This window comes from Chionomys nivalis, chromosome 22 (assembly GCF_950005125.1).
Source record: "Chionomys nivalis chromosome 22, mChiNiv1.1, whole genome shotgun sequence".
NCBI lineage: Eukaryota > Metazoa > Chordata > Mammalia > Rodentia > Cricetidae > Chionomys > Chionomys nivalis.
In genome coordinates this window covers 39,555,984-39,572,740 of record NC_080107.1, presented here as the reverse complement: position 1 = coordinate 39,572,740, position 16,757 = coordinate 39,555,984, and the positions used below count along the sequence as shown (strand labels likewise).

The following is a 16,757-nucleotide window of genomic DNA, read 5'->3' as shown; positions in this document are numbered from 1 at the left end:
GCCAGGTTCTTCAACATCCCACCCTGTCGATAGCCCCTTGCCAAAAAGGCACAATTCAACCCATGTGTGTTTTCTGTAAAGGTCACCAAGAGCAGAAATCACTGTCATCAAACAGTTACACAACAGTCGTCAAAGACTCACTAGGCCTGCTATGCATATTCCTGTATCCCCAGAGAGGGGCTGAGCTGCTTCTAAGACACAGTAACTATAAAGATACAATAATACACACACATAGGGTTCTGTGAACATATTTCCTGCTGAATATATGGGAGTGGGGGTCCTAGGTGACATGGTATCTGCATCCTTAACTCTATAAAAATCAATCAAAACAAAGAAAAACCTCTACCAGATAAGTAAACAACAACAAAAATCACACCAAATTGTCTTCCACAATGGCTGTGCCCTTCTGCGTTCCCATCAGCCGCGAGCGTGAGCCCCTGCCACTGTCAGAGTCACAGGGCTCAGCAGGTTTGTGAACCCTACCTCCCGCTCCCGTCAGCAGATCTTCCCTGCCATGATGGAACTCCAACTGTAATCAAGTAAACCCTTCCTCCCTTCAATTGCTTCTTGTCATGGCAGTAAGAACAGTCACTAACATACAGCTGTTTGGGGAGGGGGTCATCCATGCTCCCATGCTTAAGTCAAATAAACGCACTGGTTCAGCAAGCTACACTTGGGCTTTTTTATTTAATAGTTTTAATATTAATAATTTTTAATATTTACTTTGGTCTATGACTGGTACCCTATCTGAGCTAACTACATGTCTGACCATGTATCCCCATGAAAGACCATACAACACTATAATCTCTCTTTTACTGTTGTGATTACACCTTGTGGGTTTTCTCTAGAAGGCTGGTCTTTTAGTTGCTATATTGTAGGATATTAACTGGTCAGGTTCACACCACAGTACACACCTATGAGCAGTAGCTTTAATTCCTTCATTTCCAAAGACTCTGATGTTCCAAAGGCTCTGCTATCAAATGTCACTCTGGAGTTAATCTGGGATTTTAAATGAAGTCTGAATATTAATCTAATTCTCATTGCCTCTGCTATGTTGCTTATGGCTTATTCTGAGTTTAAAGAGGTTCAAGGACAGAATCAGTGGATTTTTTTTTTTTTGCTTTCATTCAATACACGATGTTTATCTCTGCTCTCTCAAAGGATATAAATGGTCATAATCCCAATGATTAAGACAGAGGCCCGCTAGGAATGGTAGACACGATAATCTCAGTGCTTGGGAAGTAGAGGCAGACAGATTCAGAACAATACTGTCTCAAAAACACAAAGAACCAGGAGTATTCAGTTTATTCTGTCCTTCCTCCTGCATAGACTCCCCAGTTGACAGCCTGGGCCATATACATGAGTTTGTCTTTTTTAGTGTGTGCGTGTGCATTCATGAGCACACGTGTGAGCACAAGAGCAGTGTGCACGTGGAGGCCAGAGAACAGCATTTGGGTAACGACTCTCTCCTTACACCTTGTTAAGTCAGGATCTGTCTTATTTCTCCTTCTGTGAAGTTTACTCCAAGCTAGCAGGTCTTCAAGCTTGTGGCCTCTGCTCCTGTCTCTGCCTCCTGACTGCTGAGATTAAAGGAGTGTGCCACCACACCTACTGGACCCTGGTTTTAAAATGGCATTTTCCTTTTCATAATTAATCCTTGTAATTACCAGTTGAGTCAAAGACTTTTCCAGCAACCAGAATGTCTTGTGCTATTCTGAGTCAATACCCAGCATAAATCCCTGACATGTAGCCACTGGTCCTATCTCAACCACAGGGCTGGTACAAGCAACCCAGGGTCAAACCTTCTCATCACCTGCTTTGGAAACAGTGTTTTGGGCACACTGTCACTCACTAATCTACACACTGTTGATAGACAATATAGCCTATAAAGCTAAACTATCTACTGCTGAGCTTCGGGAGGAAAGGGTGGCTAGCCTCTGCTCTCCCGCACACCCATGTCAGCAGCCTCCTCAAAACTGAGCATCAGTCTTCACAGGCAATTCTGCCTTGCTCAAAAGTGGGTGTCTCTTTTCCTTAGGCAAGCAGCCTTCCCAACTCAGGTCAAATGGGACACAGCAATACACAGAGGTACCTCTTGGCCACCAAATAAGACAAAGCATTCACTGATAGGCAGCAGTGTAGACACATAAGACATCACCGCGTATGCAAGGAATTTGCTGCTTCAGTGACAAGCACGCAGCTAAGGGCTGCATCAGTGGGTCCCACCAAGGAAGAATCTCGTGTGATCCTATACAAAAGCCTGGACTCCGCGTGCTGAACCCACCCAAACAAGGTTCTATTAGCTGCTCTGAGACACAGTAACCATCCAGAAGAATGGAGCGGTGATAATTAGTCATCATTGTTGACTAGATTTGGAATCACCATAGAAACACATTCCAGGGTATATCTATAAGAATGCTTCTAGAAAGGTTTGGATGTGGGCAGCACTATGCCAAGGACTAAGGACTAAGATCTCAGACTAGTAAGAAGGAGAAAGTGAGCAGTATACTGGCACTCATCTTTCTGCGTCTCAACTGTGGACACCCCTCTCCTGCCGTCACGCTTTCTCCAACGTGACGGACTGCACTTTTAAACTGTGAATGGAAACAAACCTAAAACTTGCCCAAACTGCTTTTCTCAGCTCTTCTTGCCATAGCAACAAGAAAAGTAATTAGCCAGGCATGGAGGCATACACCCTTAGTCTCATTTGGTGAAAGACATACGAGCTGGTGTGATGATTCTGTTCACTTCTGTATGTGAACAAATACAATAAAGAATAAAAAGAGGAAAACCGGGTGGGGGTGGTGCACACCTTTAATCCCAGCACTAGGGAGGAAGAGACAGACAAATCTCTGTGAGTTTCGAGGCCAGCCTAGTCTACAGAGGGAGTTACAGGACAGTCTTGAAAAACCATTTTTTAAAAAAATGAAGAGTGGAAAATGTCTGGCACAGCAGCACACACTTGTAACCCAGTGTTCTGGGGGCCACGAGAGGGGATGAAGACTGTGAGGCAAGTCTGGGCTAACACAGCAAGATCCTGAACCAGATAGAAAGAAGACAGACGAAGAAGAAACAGAGAGGCCCACTGAAGCCTTATTAAATACATTCTACCTAAAATACAATGTCAAAGTTGTTCCCACAGACGGACACCTCCTTAACTACAGAATGAGAGCTGTTCTCATCCTAGACAAACCCTCTCACTGTGTTATTGCAGAGATGTAGCCATTAATAATACGCAACTCACTGTCTAGCAAGACAGGAAGAACAGACCTTGAGGGCAGGCCAGAGATACTTGGACTCCTATGGCGGGTGGGAGGGTGGGGGTGGTACTTACAGTGATCACGTCCAGAATGCTGAGGAGGCTGTGGACACTGTCCCCTGGTAGAACCTCTTTGACCACCACCTCGGTGCCATCCTGCGCTTAGATACAGAACCACAGGTATCAGGACAGAGACTGTCAGTACAGGGCAAAGAGGATAGTCAGCACCCAGGACAGTTGGCACACGAGAGTTCATCTCTGAGTTGCTAGCTCAGAGAAAAGCCAAAAGTATGAGATACCATAAGCAGGACTGGGAAAACGGCTCAACGGTAAATAGCACTTGCTGCTCTTCTAGCGGATCCAAGTTTGGTTACCAGCACCCACATCAGGGGGTTCACAATCAGGGCATCTGATGTCCTCTTCTGACCTCTACCCACACACATGTGTAACACATACACACTCATACACAAATGAAAATAAATCTTTTAAAGAAAAGAAGAACAGATACCACAAGCTTGAAAAATGTTAAGAAACAATAATAGCTGGGCATGATGGTACACGCCTTTAAGTACTTGGGAGGCAGAGGCAGGCAGATCTCTGAGTTTGAGGTCTACAGAGTGAGTTCCAGGACTACCAGGGATATACAGAGAAACCCTGTCTTGAAAAACAAAACAAAACAAAACAAAAGGTGGGGGCAAGGAAAACACATCTCAATCAGTAAAGTGCTTGCCTTACAAGCACAGAGACCTGAGTTAGATCCTCAAAATGCTTTTTAAAAATATCTAATTGGATCAGAGGTAGTGGTTCATAAATTTAATCCCAGCACTCAGGAAGTAGACCTCTGGGAACTTCAGGCCAGCCAGTCTGTATAGTGAGTTCCAGGCTAACCAGGGCTACATGTTGGCTTGAACACATTAATGATAGCTTCAGAGCATCCAAAAAGTTTCAGCAGCACTAAGGAGAAGAAATTAAAAAGCACTTCCCCTTGATGTAATTTAACACGGAGTGAGATCTGAATTCTCTACTTCTCTCTCCCTGTGTCTTCTATCATCCCTGTCTGTTGTATGTTGTGGAATATTCCTTTACACTGTATGAAGATGTGTCATTGTGACTGGCTTAATGAAAAGCTAAATTGCCAATAGCTAGTCAGAAGGTACAGCAGGGACTTCTCGACAGAAAGAGCTCTGGGAGGAAGAAAGGTCGAGTCATCAGCCAGACACAGAGAGGATGCAAGACATGCAGGAGGAGAGGTAAAAGCCATGAGTCACGTGGGTTAATTTAAGTTCTAAGAGCTAGTGGGACAAGCCTAAAATATAGGCAGAGCTTTCATAATCAATAATAAATCTCTATAATCTGGATTTTCTTGTTGTTGTTGTTTTTTGCTTTTTTTTGTTTTGTTGTTTGTTTTGGAGTTTTTGTTTGTTTGTTTGTTTTTTGGTGAGTGGGTGGCCCAAAGAAAAATCCATCTACAGTTGTTTGAGTCTGAATCTGTGTCTACATAAATATTGTCTTCTGAATTTGTCTGTCCCTGTCTCTGTATGTGTCTGTTTGTCCCTAACAAAGGGCTTTTCTCTTTCTTTTACTGAACAGTACAAAAAGCATCACATGGAGGAGGAGGGATACGTCACAGAAATCTTTAGCAGAGTTTAACAAGGGTTTAAGTTGCTAACTCCAACCTGCCGAGATAAGTGAATAAATGCTATCAAGCGATATTCACATGTAGTCTTCAACACCATGGCAGATAATCATTTCATACGGTTGCTTTCAACCTTTATTTGCTGTTTCCGGCATTAACTACCGAAACATATATACATACAAGCATTATTTGTGGATCAGAGGTAGGAAGAGTACGTAATTTAAGATTACAGCTACACATTAGCTTAGCTAGTAAAAGTTTATACATGGGAATCCAAGGCAAGGAAGGCTGGTTGCCACATTGTCCTCTTAAAGGCAGGCCAAAGAAACAGGCTGAGTATATAACAGGGAGTCAGTATGGTCTTAAGTGACCTTAGGGTATATCATTAACTCTGACTGCAAGGTCCAGAAAAAGTTCCAGTCTCTTAAAATGAAACATGTATTTTCATAACATTGTATTGTCACACAGAGTGAGATTCTGTCGCCACCCAACTTCCCCAAAAATGTCAAGTATGGCCCAGCTGGATGGCTCAGCAGTTAAAAGTACTGCCTTGCAAGACTGAGAACTTGAGTTTAATCCCTGAAACCCCACAGTAAAAGAAGAAAACAAACCTCCAAAAGTTATTCTCTGACCTTTACATGTGCACCCCATGGCATACTCACACATGCATGCACGTGCACACACACATCTCTCTCTCTCACACATACACACACAATAAAAATGTTAAATGCCGGGTCTGGTGGTGTGCATCTGTAATCCCAGTGTTGGGAAGAGACAGGCAGGTCTCTGGGGCTCACTAGCAAGTCAGCCTAGCCTACTTGTTGAGTTCAGACTAGTAAGAAATCATGTCTCAAAAAACAAAGTAACCAAGCATGGTGGTACATGCATTTTTTTTTTTTTTGGTTTTTTTTTTTTTTTTTTTTTTTTTTTTGGTTTTTCGAGACAGGGTTTCTCTGTGGTTTTGAAGCCTGTCCTGGAACTAGCTCTTGTAGACCAGGCTGGTCTCGAACTCACAGAGATCCGCCTGCCTCTGCTTCCCCAGTGCTGGGATTAAAGGCGTACGCCACCACCGCCCAGCTGGTACATGCATTTAATCTCAGCTCTTGGGAGGCAGAGGCAGCCAAATCTCTGTGAGCTTGAGGTCAGCCTGGTCTACAGAGTGAGTTCTAGGACAGTCAATACTTTTATATAGAGAAACCCTGTCTCAGAAAACAAACAAACAAATAAATAAAGCAGCTGTGTTTGAACACTGCATTTTTACCAAAGAACTAAGGTTTAAAAGTTCTACATTAACTTTTTGACGGAGAGTTTTCGAAGCATCCCCTTTCCCACCTGGCCCGACTCACAGCATCTTGGATGCAGACCTCCAGCCGTCCATCCTGAACTACATAGATACTGGTGTCAGGCTCCCCAGGCTGGAATACATGCTCCCCCTCCTGCAGCTGCACAAAGACCATGTGCTTGCAAAGCTCCAGGAACAATGGCTTCTCAAAGTGGCCCAGGACCCTGCAACAAACAGAATATACTACAGAACATGCTCTCAAGGAAGGCAGAGTAAGAAATACAGGCCACTGTCCCCACCAGCAGCAGGACCAGGACTGGCCTAGACCTTTATAAGGCCAGTTCAGCTCATCCGGCATCATAGTCAATAAGAGGGTTTTTTTTTTTTTTTTTTTTTTTTTTTGGTTTTTTGAGACAGGGTTTCTCTGTAACTTTGGAGTCTGTCCTGGAACTAGCTCTTGTAGACCAGGCTGGCCTCGAACTCACAGAGATCCGCCTGCCTCTGCCTCCCTGCCTCCTGAGTGTTGGGATTAAAGGCGTGCGCCACCACTGCCCAGCAAGGGGCCATTCTTATTCGAACCACCATACAACATAAAAGTAGAGAGAACTAACTCCACAAAATTGTCCTCTGAAATTCTACACAGGAGCTATGACACATGTGTGCCTGTCCTCACTTATATCACACACAAATGCACAGATAATAATAATAAATTTCAAAAATTAAAAATAATGTACCTTTTTTAAAAAAAATGAAGCTGCCAGGTGGTGGCACACCTTTAATTCCAGCACTGGGGAGGCAGAGGCAGGCAGATCTCTGTGAGTTCAAGGCCAGCCTGGTCTACAGAGCGAGTTCCAGAACAGGCTCCAAAGCTACAGAGAAACCCTGTCTTGAAAAACAAAAAAAAAAAAACACAACAACAACAAAAAAAATGAAGCGGACATAATAGTACACAGCTGTGATCTCAGCATTCGGGAGACTGAGGCATAGGATTGTAAACTGAAGGCCAGCTTAGGCTACATAGTAAGATGCTGTCAAGAAAGGCAAGAGAGAGAGAGCGACAGAGAGGAGAGACGGGAAAACCCAGCCTGCCGTTCTTGATCCATAGACACACTTCTCACACTTGCTCTTGAGTTTGCTGAATTGCTAACTAGCACAGGGAGAACAGCTAAAAAGGTGAGCTGACCACAAGATTCCACACACCTACAGCACCTTGACCCTGCTGACCACTCCTACCACCATGAAGCACAGAAGCCGGCAGTGTCGAGGTGGAAAGGAGACAGGCTTTGCCAACCATCCCTGACATAGGGAAGCTAAGTCAAAGACAACCCAGGACGGAAGGAGACACCTCCAGCAACACAGTCTAGCTAGAACCCTCCTGCTGCCCAGTCACTATCTTACCGAACATTTTTCAGCATGTACAAAACTTCTGATGGCAGATGAGAGTTTTTCACATCAAACTCTGTAAGATCAGCCTCTAGCAGGGAGGGTGGGGGCTCTTTTGGCTGCAAAGTAGGGTATTCTTTCTTAAAGCGTAGAAACCTACAAGGTAGAGACACTTAGGAAAGAATCGAGGAGCCCAAACCCAATACTGTGAGCACTCTGAAGCCCCAAGGAGTCTACGGCCACACCACCCTGAACGCGCCCGATCTCATCTGAAGCCCCAAGGAGCCATGCTTTGGTGTGTCCTGACGTGGGAGAAGCCACAGTTATGATTAGGACCTTCGAGGAATTCCCAGTACCTCTTGGCCAAAGAAAGCACTTTGGTTCTCTTCCTGACCCGCTGCCGAGGTGGAGCTGTATTCCCAACCAAGGTATGGGGGAGCGTGGTCACCTGCGGAACCAAGAGAAAGACTGAGTACTGACCTGGGAACTGGCAAGGTCTACGCTCTCAGCCTCAGGGTCTGTCCCCAGGACCTGCCTATGACTTGCTGCCTTCCTGACCTCAGCTACAAGGAGCTGCTCTCACCAACCCCCACCTGCCTGGCTTCTTGAAGAGGCTATAGCAGTCAAGGAAGAAGGGATATCATTTGCACAAGGGCACAGCACAGTCCCATACCCCACAGTATGGTCCTCACTGCCCTCAAGTGACCACGTCTTCAGAGCTCTGTGGCTCCATGCCTCTGGTAAAACTCCTGAAGTGAGTGGGAGGGAGCAGAAGGGACCAGCTGTGGCAGTTCACCGAAGGCAAAGATTTGGACTAGCCTTCTTATTCCTGGCCACCAATTCCTGACCCTCAGTGCAGGAGGACCATACATTTATGATTCAGAACTCCCATATGGAAAAGAGGGCTTTTTACCTTAGGACAAAGATGGCCATTAGGAAACTGCACTGCTCCACCCGGATCCCCAGGAGCTAGGTAGGGTCCTTCCTTGGCTCAGCCTTCCAAATCTGGCAATGACCACTGACCTTGGAGCAAACACATGCCCCCTGTGCCTGTCCGTACTGTACCCAGGGATGTCCCTGGAAAGCAGTTTCCTATCCTATTTCTTGTCAACACAAACCTGAAACTCAGAAAGTACCCTTCTCCTTGGCACTTGCCAAAGCAGTTCAGGTGTTTCAAGCCAGACAGATAGAAACCCATCAGCACCATAACTCCAAGTGAGGGATTTCCAGGTAAAAATGTATTGCTTCCTCTGGGGAAGTAGATAACTAAGACTTAAAACATCTCCTAAACTTGTACCCAGTGGCAGGAGCCGTGGGACTGGAGGAGAGGAGGCAGCACAGATCAGGAGCCTCAGGGCCTGGGAAGCAGCAGGTGTGCATTCCAGAAGAGACACTTGCCCAGTGGCAGCGCACACTCCTTTAATCCCAGCACCCCAGGGCAGAGGCAGGCAGATCTCTAAGTCTGAGACCAGCCTGGTCTACATAGTGAGTTCCAAGACAAGTCAGTGCTACACAGAGAAACCCTGTCTTAAAAAACAAAAAATGGAGGACCCGGAGAAATGGCTCAAAGGTTGAGATCACTGGCTGATCTTTCAGAGGACTCAGGTTCTACTTCCATGTGGCAGTTTATAACTACCTATAACTCCAGTTTCAGGGGATCCAACACCTTCACACAGACATACACACAGGCAAAGTACAAATGCACATTAAATAAATACAATAAATAAATTATTTAAAGAGAGAGAGAAAGAGAATCTCACCACCTCCACCTTGTGCAACCCAGGGATTCCATACAAGTTACCTTCCTCATAATCTTTCGGCCATAAAACATTACTTTGTCTCTCTTCCGGAACCTGTACTGAGGAGTGGGCTCTGCTTGTCCTGTGAGAGGAGGGAAGGGGCATGGTGAGAAGGCAGGGATCTGGATACAGTCTTGAATGGGTAGGCAGTGAACACAACTGGAACCAGCACAAGACAGGCCCTGAAGGCGCTGACAAGAAACCATGCTCCGGATTGCCCTATTCCCGGCTGCTGCTCAGATAGTAGGTGTCAGCAGTGGCACTGGGGACTCATCTTAGCAGTCAGGAACTTCTGTTCTTACTGGGTCCTAGCTTTGGAAAGAGCAGAAAAGGGTAGGGACAGACTGGGAACCTCAACCTGATCCTTAGTAGGTGACCATATTTCAACAAGACTTTGAGGGAAGCTCCCAGGAGCTCCAAGTACCTCGTAAGACACAAATGCAGAACCCCACCCCGTCCCACTGCTCAGCCAGAGTCCAAACGAAGATACTTACGCAATCTGCTCACCCTTCTGTACACAAAAAAGATGGCAACACTAACAAAGGCCAGTGTTATGAGGGCTCCAATTCCAATCCCGACCAGCTACACAGGATGGGAGATAGATAATAGGGTCAGTAGGGCCAAACACAGCCACAGGCCAATCACAGCCCAGTCCCTGGGAAGCCCATAGTGATTACCATGGTGAACTGTGAAGACTCCTCCATGAAATGCAGCCCCCAGGAGCTCAGGGTACTCCCCAAACAATAGCCAGCCTGAGGAGAGAACAGACAGGGTACCCAGTTTCTCAGCCTGGGCTTGGTCAGAGAACAAGAGTAAACTCAGAAGCTAAGGGGGAAGTCAATAGCCCTGAAGATTTTTGAGAAATGGAGCCTACCAGACAACTTGGGGGAGAAGGCATTCACTGCCAAGGTTGATGACCTGAATTTAATCCAGGAGACCCATATGCTGTCAGGATAGAACAATTCCATAAATTGTCCTCTGACATCCACATTCATGCCATTACATTTGCATAGCTACACACACACACACACACAGAGAGAAATATTATATATACACATATACATATATTACTATATTAATATATGTATTATAATACATATATATAAATTTTAGAGAAATGATCTTGTCAGGGGTGCCAAGACCCTCTGAGCACAACTGCAAAAACAGAAAAACAGCAACATGTCTCCTTTGGCACTGGGATGAGTAGGCACAGTAGCTAAGCTATTGGCAACTGCCATGCATGATAATGCAACAACTTCCAGCTCTCCAGTCCTCAAGAAGCAGGCCGGGGGAGGTCAAAGTCATCTCTTGGAACTCTCTGGATATCAATAGGACCAGGGTTGCAAATCCCAAGATCCATGAGAGCCCACTCAGAATAAATGCTCAGACATTCCTAAGAGCGTGAAGTTACTGACATCCACGTTCATTTTGGTCCCAGCTACCTGAAAGGCTGAGTAAGAGTATAGTGCACACCCAGGTTCAAGCCCTGCCTAGACAACCAGTGAGACCAAGTTTTAAAAGCAAAAAAAAAAAAAAAAAAAAAAAAAAAAGGGATGGAAGACAAAAAAAGAAACCCCAAGGGAAGTTCCATTTGGATTTAGAGATATCTAAAATCAGTTCACATGCCAAAGAAGAAGTGGAAGGAAGGTTCTGCCTCTACCCCCCTGCTGTCTACAGGAAGCTACTACAGGACTTCAGTTGTCCAAGGAAGGGGAAGGAGGCAGGAGAGCAAGGGCTCAGCATATAAGGGTGAATGGGTGACCAACAGGGGAAGCTGGTTCATGGCAGGGAGGGTTACATGATTTAGTCCACCACGTTGGGCGCTAATCTATTGGAGAAGGGCCGCTTGTTGGTTCCTGGCTGCCCGGCTAGCTTAGACCCGAAATAATCACAAAGAAACTGTATTGATTAAATCATTGCTTGGCCCATTAGCTCTAGCTTCTTATTGGCTAGCTCTTGCATTAACTTAACCCATTTCTATTAATCTGTATATCACCGCCACATGACTGTGGCTTACCGGGTAAAGTTCCCAGTGTCTGTCTCTGGTAGCTCCATGGCTTCTCTCTGACTCCACCCTTCTTTCTCCCACCATACAGCCTAGCTTTCCCTGTCTAGTTCTGTACTTCCCTGCCATAGGCTCAAAGTAGTTCTTTATTCATTAACCCTGTCTAGTTCTGTACTTCCCTGCCATAGGCTCAAAGCAGTTCTTTATTCATTAACCAATAAAAGCACCACATAGACAAAAGGACCTCCCACACCACTCCCAAATGCTAAAGACAGAAGAAATCGGACCTGCAGCTGCCCCTCGTCCTCCAGTCCTCACCTACCCCGTCCTCTCGAGCAGCAGTCAGGAACTGAACAGGGCCAGAGCCCACCTACTCATCCTTTGCAGCTTCTACCTAACTGCCAAGGAACAAAGCCTAGCTTTAAAAACAAACAACAAGTCTCAGACTCAGCAATCCCTGCCAAAAAAACCCAACAAGAGCTGAAGGCCACTCGGGAAGGAACCCCAAAGGCCTTAGAACAGAGTAAGTGGGTCGCCTAGAAAACAGTCTTGTGATCTTAGTTCAGGAGACAAATAGCTGAGTATTGGTTAAGGGAGGGAAGAACATGTCCCAATAAGTATATTCTTAGGTAACTGCATCATTGAGTGACTGTCACAGGGTGCATTTACACAAGCACTGTTATCCCACCAAGCAATACAATCTGTGGGATCAATATTGCATGTGGTCTATTGTGCAATGGACAGCCAGTATGCTTTTGGTTTCAAAACTAAGGCACTCAACTTCCCTTCTCCTCTGCTCTAGCTCAGCTCTCAAGACTGGGGTGCACAAGAGCACCCCAACCACACCTTCTACTTTCCTCTAAACTTGCCTTATCCACGGAAAAACACCTGCCTGCATACACAGCCTACCACAGTGCACCATCTCAGCCAGTCTAGCTTTTTATGGTTATTCGAATGGGTCCACTCTTCTGGTTTAAAAATGGAGGTGTGGGGTATAGTGGCACACACCTTTAGTCCCAGCACTTGGGAGGCGGAGGCAGGACAATCTCTGTGAGTTCAAGGCCAGCCTGGTCTACACAGAGAGTACTAGAAATGTGTAGATCAACCCTGTCTCAAAACAAAACAAAACAACCACCAAAATACTACTTCTAATAAAGGCCTTTGGGACGTGTTGACTTGAGAAAAAGACCTCAGATACCAAAGTTCTAAAAGAAAGCAGGAAGTAACAACTGCTACCTTAAGGGAAGAAAATAAGGCTTCAGTAATGACTTAACAGCCAGGTTCCATTGTCCAGCCTGTCAGGAACCATTGTCTAGTAACAAGTGTCAAAGCTCTGCTAGGGAAATACATTAAGTCACCATTCCCACATTTTCTTGGTCTTCTAGGAGCTTCTGTAGAAACCTGAGGCAAAGGATTCTTCTGTTCTCTGGAAATGTTCTAACCCACGCCTGGTCTACCTACCTTAAGGCAGACATCTTCATCTTTCTGCATGACTGAAAGCAAGGCAATGTGGAGTGCGAAAAGGAGACAGGCTGAGTCCAAGCTGCGCGCCCTGAACCTTTGCAGCAGGACAGCTGTGGCTCCAGCCTTGCCAGCTCCTTTCCAAGTCAAACGCTCTTATTGGAATGGACTCGAGAACTCTGTGCTCCAGAACAAGTTGTTTTCCAGAAGCGTCGGCTCTCTGTGTGCTTCCGTCTCCTGTAAACAGCCCTCACGTGGTCTAAGGGGAACCCATAACTGTGGCTCGGGGTGGGAATGAGAGTGGCGGGGGTTGGGGGCAGGTAGGGAATTGAGCGACAGTCAGGGATCAAGCAGCCACCCAGAGAGGGACAGCGGCTGGGGTGGGGGAGGAGAGCAGAAGTGTAAGTTGGCTGACAGTTCAGGGAGGGGAGGTGGGAGAGCTTGAGACTGGCGGTACAGATAAGAGAGTGGTTCAGGAACGCGGCGGAACAACAAGCTAAGTGGAGGGAGACTAGGAGGGGGTGACCGACTGGAGGGTGAGCCTCACCCGGGAGCCTTGATATCGCCAAGAGGAGAGACGAGGAATGGGGCGTGGAGGCTTTACAGCTCAAGAAAGATCTGGGCCAACAGGGGTCACAGCCCAGAAGGGATCTCGATTAGGAGGGGTGAGGGACGGGAAGGTGGTTATAGCCTAGGAGTGATCACGGGAGGAGAGCCTGGACAGAGAGGGAGGAGAAAGGAGGGCATGATATCAAGGAGAAGCGTGAAGGGCGAGGAGGGGCCCAGTCACAGCGGGTAGCGTGTGGACGTGCAGCGCAGGCACGGTGGGTGTTTTGGGACCAAGGATGATTAACTAGAGGGCCACTAGGACCCAAGTAGACTTGGCCACGCGCCAGACCGCCGTTCACTGGCGTAGTCCCCCAACAGCGCGTCAATCCCGGAAGCCACAGCTCGGTAGTGACTCGAAGGGTCCACAAGCCCCGACCCCCCAGACCTAGGGCAGCACCGATGACGCCCGCGCCAGTCCGGCAGCCGACCTTCGGCGCCGCGGTAGTGAACGTCCGGTCGCGGGGCTGACGAGGGCCAAGAGCGATCGCTGCACAGGCCAGCCCTAGACCGCCACCTCGCGGCGCAGGGTGAACATGCACGACCGCGCGCGCTCCACATCCGGTTCTGCGCGGCTGAGATTGGGCATTGGGCGTGCTGGCGACCAATCCGCGAGGCTCTTGCTGCGGAGTGGCTGGCCCCGCCGACGGCCGGAAACGCAAGGGTGGACCTTGCAATGGTAGTTTTGTACGACTCGGGTCGGGCGATCTGTGTCTGAGCGGTCTCAAGTCGGAAGCGACAAGGGGCCTGCGGGCCGAGCTCGAGAGCAATCAGCCCAGGTCGGTTTGTGCGTTTCCATTTGGCGCCTCCTTTGCGGAGTTCTTCAGGGTCCGGGATCTTTCAGGATTAGGGGTAGTCTCCACGTTTGGGATCTTGGGTCCTCTGCACCCGCAGGGCCCACAGCACTCTCTGCTCGTGAGTTCTAGGGTGCCGAGTCCCTCTGACTCTGATTGACCCCCTCAACTGCCTTGTTCTTTCAGAGCTGTCTTCTGCAGAGCCCGGCATGGGTTTCCTGACCGCGGTGACTCAAGGCCTGGTGCGGGGAGCGGACAGGATGAGCAAGTGGACAAGCAAGCGGGGACCACGCACCTTCAACAAGGGCCGAGGTGCTAAGAGAACGGGCATCTATGCCTCAAATGGGAAGTTTGTGCAGATAAAGGAAATGGTTCCAGAATTTGTTGTCCCGGACTTGACCGGCTTCAAGCTCAAGCCCTATGTTAATTACCGAGCTCCTGCGGGCGTAGATACACCCCTGACCGCCAAAGCGCTTTTCCTGGAAACGGCGGCACCTGCTATTGAAAAAGACTTTAAAGAAGGGACTTTTGATGCTAACAACTTGGAGAAATATGGCTTTGAGCCCACACAGGAAGGCAAGCTGTTCCAGTTGTATCCTAAGAATTTCCCACGCTAGAAAACTGTGACAGAGACCAAAAGTTTGCCTATGAAGTGGAGACAATACAAGCCTTCGATTCTGAGTGTCTCAAAAAGGAGGGGCAGCTTCTTTGTGCATTTCTATTAAAGGCCTTTGGTAACTCGTGCAATGTGTGTTTTGAATCAAGTCACTGAAGTGAACCACAAGGCAGAATCCATGCAGTAGCTACAGAGTCCATAACAAATTCCAACCGAGTCAGGTCTAGGTGCCCCTCTGGCTCCAAGTCAGAGAGCAGTAAGTATCCCCAAGGAAATCCTAAAGATGGAAGTGAGAAGAGCAATCAATGCCAAACTGCTTTTTCATGACCACTGGACCTGATTCATCACAGTTCCTCAGATGTTATATGTCCCTTTAAGACTTAGCTGACCCTTACATTTAATACCTTTTATTGAAATAAATGGGCCTGTAACTGAGAATTTTGGTTTTTTGAGACAGGGTTTCCCTGTGTATCTCTCTCTGGCTGTCCTGGAACTCACAGAGATTTGCCTGCCCCTGCTTCCCGAGTGCTGGGATTAAAGATGTGTGCACCACCACTGTCCAGAGAATTGATCACTTTCATGATAATCCAAAAAATAAAAATGTTATTTCATCAGAAAATAACACAAGGACCGAGAGGTAGCTATGCCCATATAGTGCTTGCCATGCAATCATGAAGACCCAGCTTCAGCCCATGCTTATAATCTCAGCACCAGAAAAGCAGCAGGATCTCTGGGGCTTGCTGCCCAGTCAAGTCTAATCAGTTAACCTCAGATCCCAGTAAGACCTTGGCTCAAAAAAAGACAAGGTCATCTTGAATGGCACCCGAGATTGGCCTGTCTGCCACACTCAGGCATATGTGTACACACACAAGCAAAAACAAGGCATAGTGTTGCACACTTGCAGTCCTAGTAGTTAAGACTAGGAAGAGATTACAAATTTCAGACCAGCCAGGGCTACAAAGGAAGACTTTTCTTTCTTTCTTTTTTTTTCAGGTATCAATAACAATAACTTTATTTTCTAACAGGTAATTTTCCTACTGCTTCAGCATTTTCCTCTCAGAAAATCCAAGTTTTAGAACTGGATCACTTGGCCCTTTCTCTTCTTGTCTCCTCCCAGTTCAAAATGCTGGCCAAGAGGATGCTGGCCACTAAAAGACTTTTCTTTCTGAGACAAGAGTCTTTCTGCATATCTTTGGCTGTCCTGGAACTCGCTATGTAGACCACCAGGCTGGCCTCAACCTCAGAGATCCACCTTCATGTGTTTCCTGAGTGCAGGGATTAAAGACATGCACCAACACTCCTGGCTAAGGCCCTATATTAATAGACCTGAAGGGCATAGTATCTCATACCTATGAACTCAGCATTTGGGAAGCTTAGGTATGTAAGCCTCCAAGAGTTGGAAGTCAACCAGCCTGGACTACACAGGCATGGGGAAGGAAAAGGTAGTGAGGCTAGGAGTACAGTTCACTGATGGATAACAGTAAGTCCTTGAGCACGTGCAGTTCCTGTATTTGATGCCCAATATTTAAAAGAAAAAAACCAAAACACCATTTTCTCTTCAAAACACTTGTGTATCCTACTGAGGGTTAGACACATTCCAATGTCCTTTCCTCCCAGATAGGAAATTAAAAACGAGAATGTTGATCAGTGCACACCTGACATGTTCCTATAAAACCTATCTATCTAGACATGAAAACTGATCAAGCTATTAATGCTATAATATTTCATACTGACCGTGCCAAATACTCCAAGTTTGTGTTCTCTGAAGCAGCTTACAATATTTACACACCTCCTTTTATTCTATTATCCACTTTTAAAACTAGTTCAGAGATGGAAATAGTGTTTGGATAGCATTCCAGTACAAAAAAATAAAAGAATAACCTTTGTTTAGGAAATGGCTTCTAATGTGATAAATT

General features: G+C 46.7%; 2 protein-coding genes across 4 annotated transcripts in view; one reads left to right on the top strand and one right to left on the bottom strand.

Annotated features, from left to right (window-relative positions):
• Pnpla7 (patatin like phospholipase domain containing 7) overlaps positions 1–13,046 on the bottom strand; it is a 65,415-nt gene extending 52,369 nt beyond the window's left edge. For both annotated transcript variants that reach the window (XM_057754927.1, XM_057754928.1), the window contains exons 1-8: positions 12,826–13,046; positions 10,037–10,111; positions 9,854–9,941; positions 9,362–9,441; positions 7,917–8,008; positions 7,576–7,716; positions 6,242–6,401; positions 3,335–3,415 (exon numbers count right to left, since the gene is read on the bottom strand). In XM_057754927.1, the coding sequence (XP_057610910.1) occupies positions 3,335–3,415; positions 6,242–6,401; positions 7,576–7,716; positions 7,917–8,008; positions 9,362–9,441; positions 9,854–9,941; positions 10,037–10,111; positions 12,826–12,855 (747 nt within the window). In that variant the 5' untranslated portion in view covers positions 12,856–13,046. The remainder of the gene's footprint in view (positions 1–3,334; positions 3,416–6,241; positions 6,402–7,575; positions 7,717–7,916; positions 8,009–9,361; positions 9,442–9,853; positions 9,942–10,036; positions 10,112–12,825) is intronic.
• Positions 13,047–13,163: 117 nt separating this feature from the next.
• Positions 13,164–14,968, top strand: Mrpl41 (mitochondrial ribosomal protein L41). Of its 2 annotated transcripts, none has more exons than XM_057755355.1 (2): positions 13,164–13,226; positions 14,412–14,968. In XM_057755355.1, the coding sequence occupies exon 2, from the start codon at positions 14,435–14,437 to the stop codon at positions 14,840–14,842; it is 408 nt and encodes a 135-aa protein (XP_057611338.1). In that variant the 5' UTR covers positions 13,164–13,226; positions 14,412–14,434; the 3' UTR covers positions 14,843–14,968. The 2 variants fall into 2 exon arrangements, with proteins under 2 accessions (XP_057611338.1, XP_057611336.1); XM_057755353.1 differs by lacking the exon at positions 13,164–13,226 and adding an exon at positions 13,277–14,210.
• The last annotated feature ends 1,789 nt before the right edge of the window (positions 14,969–16,757 follow it).

What these genes read in the sequence shown, in the direction of transcription:
- Mrpl41 (XM_057755355.1), top strand. Translation starts at nt 14,435, where the DNA reads ATGGGTTTCCTGACCGCGGTGACTCAAGGCCTGGTGCGGGGAGCGGAC.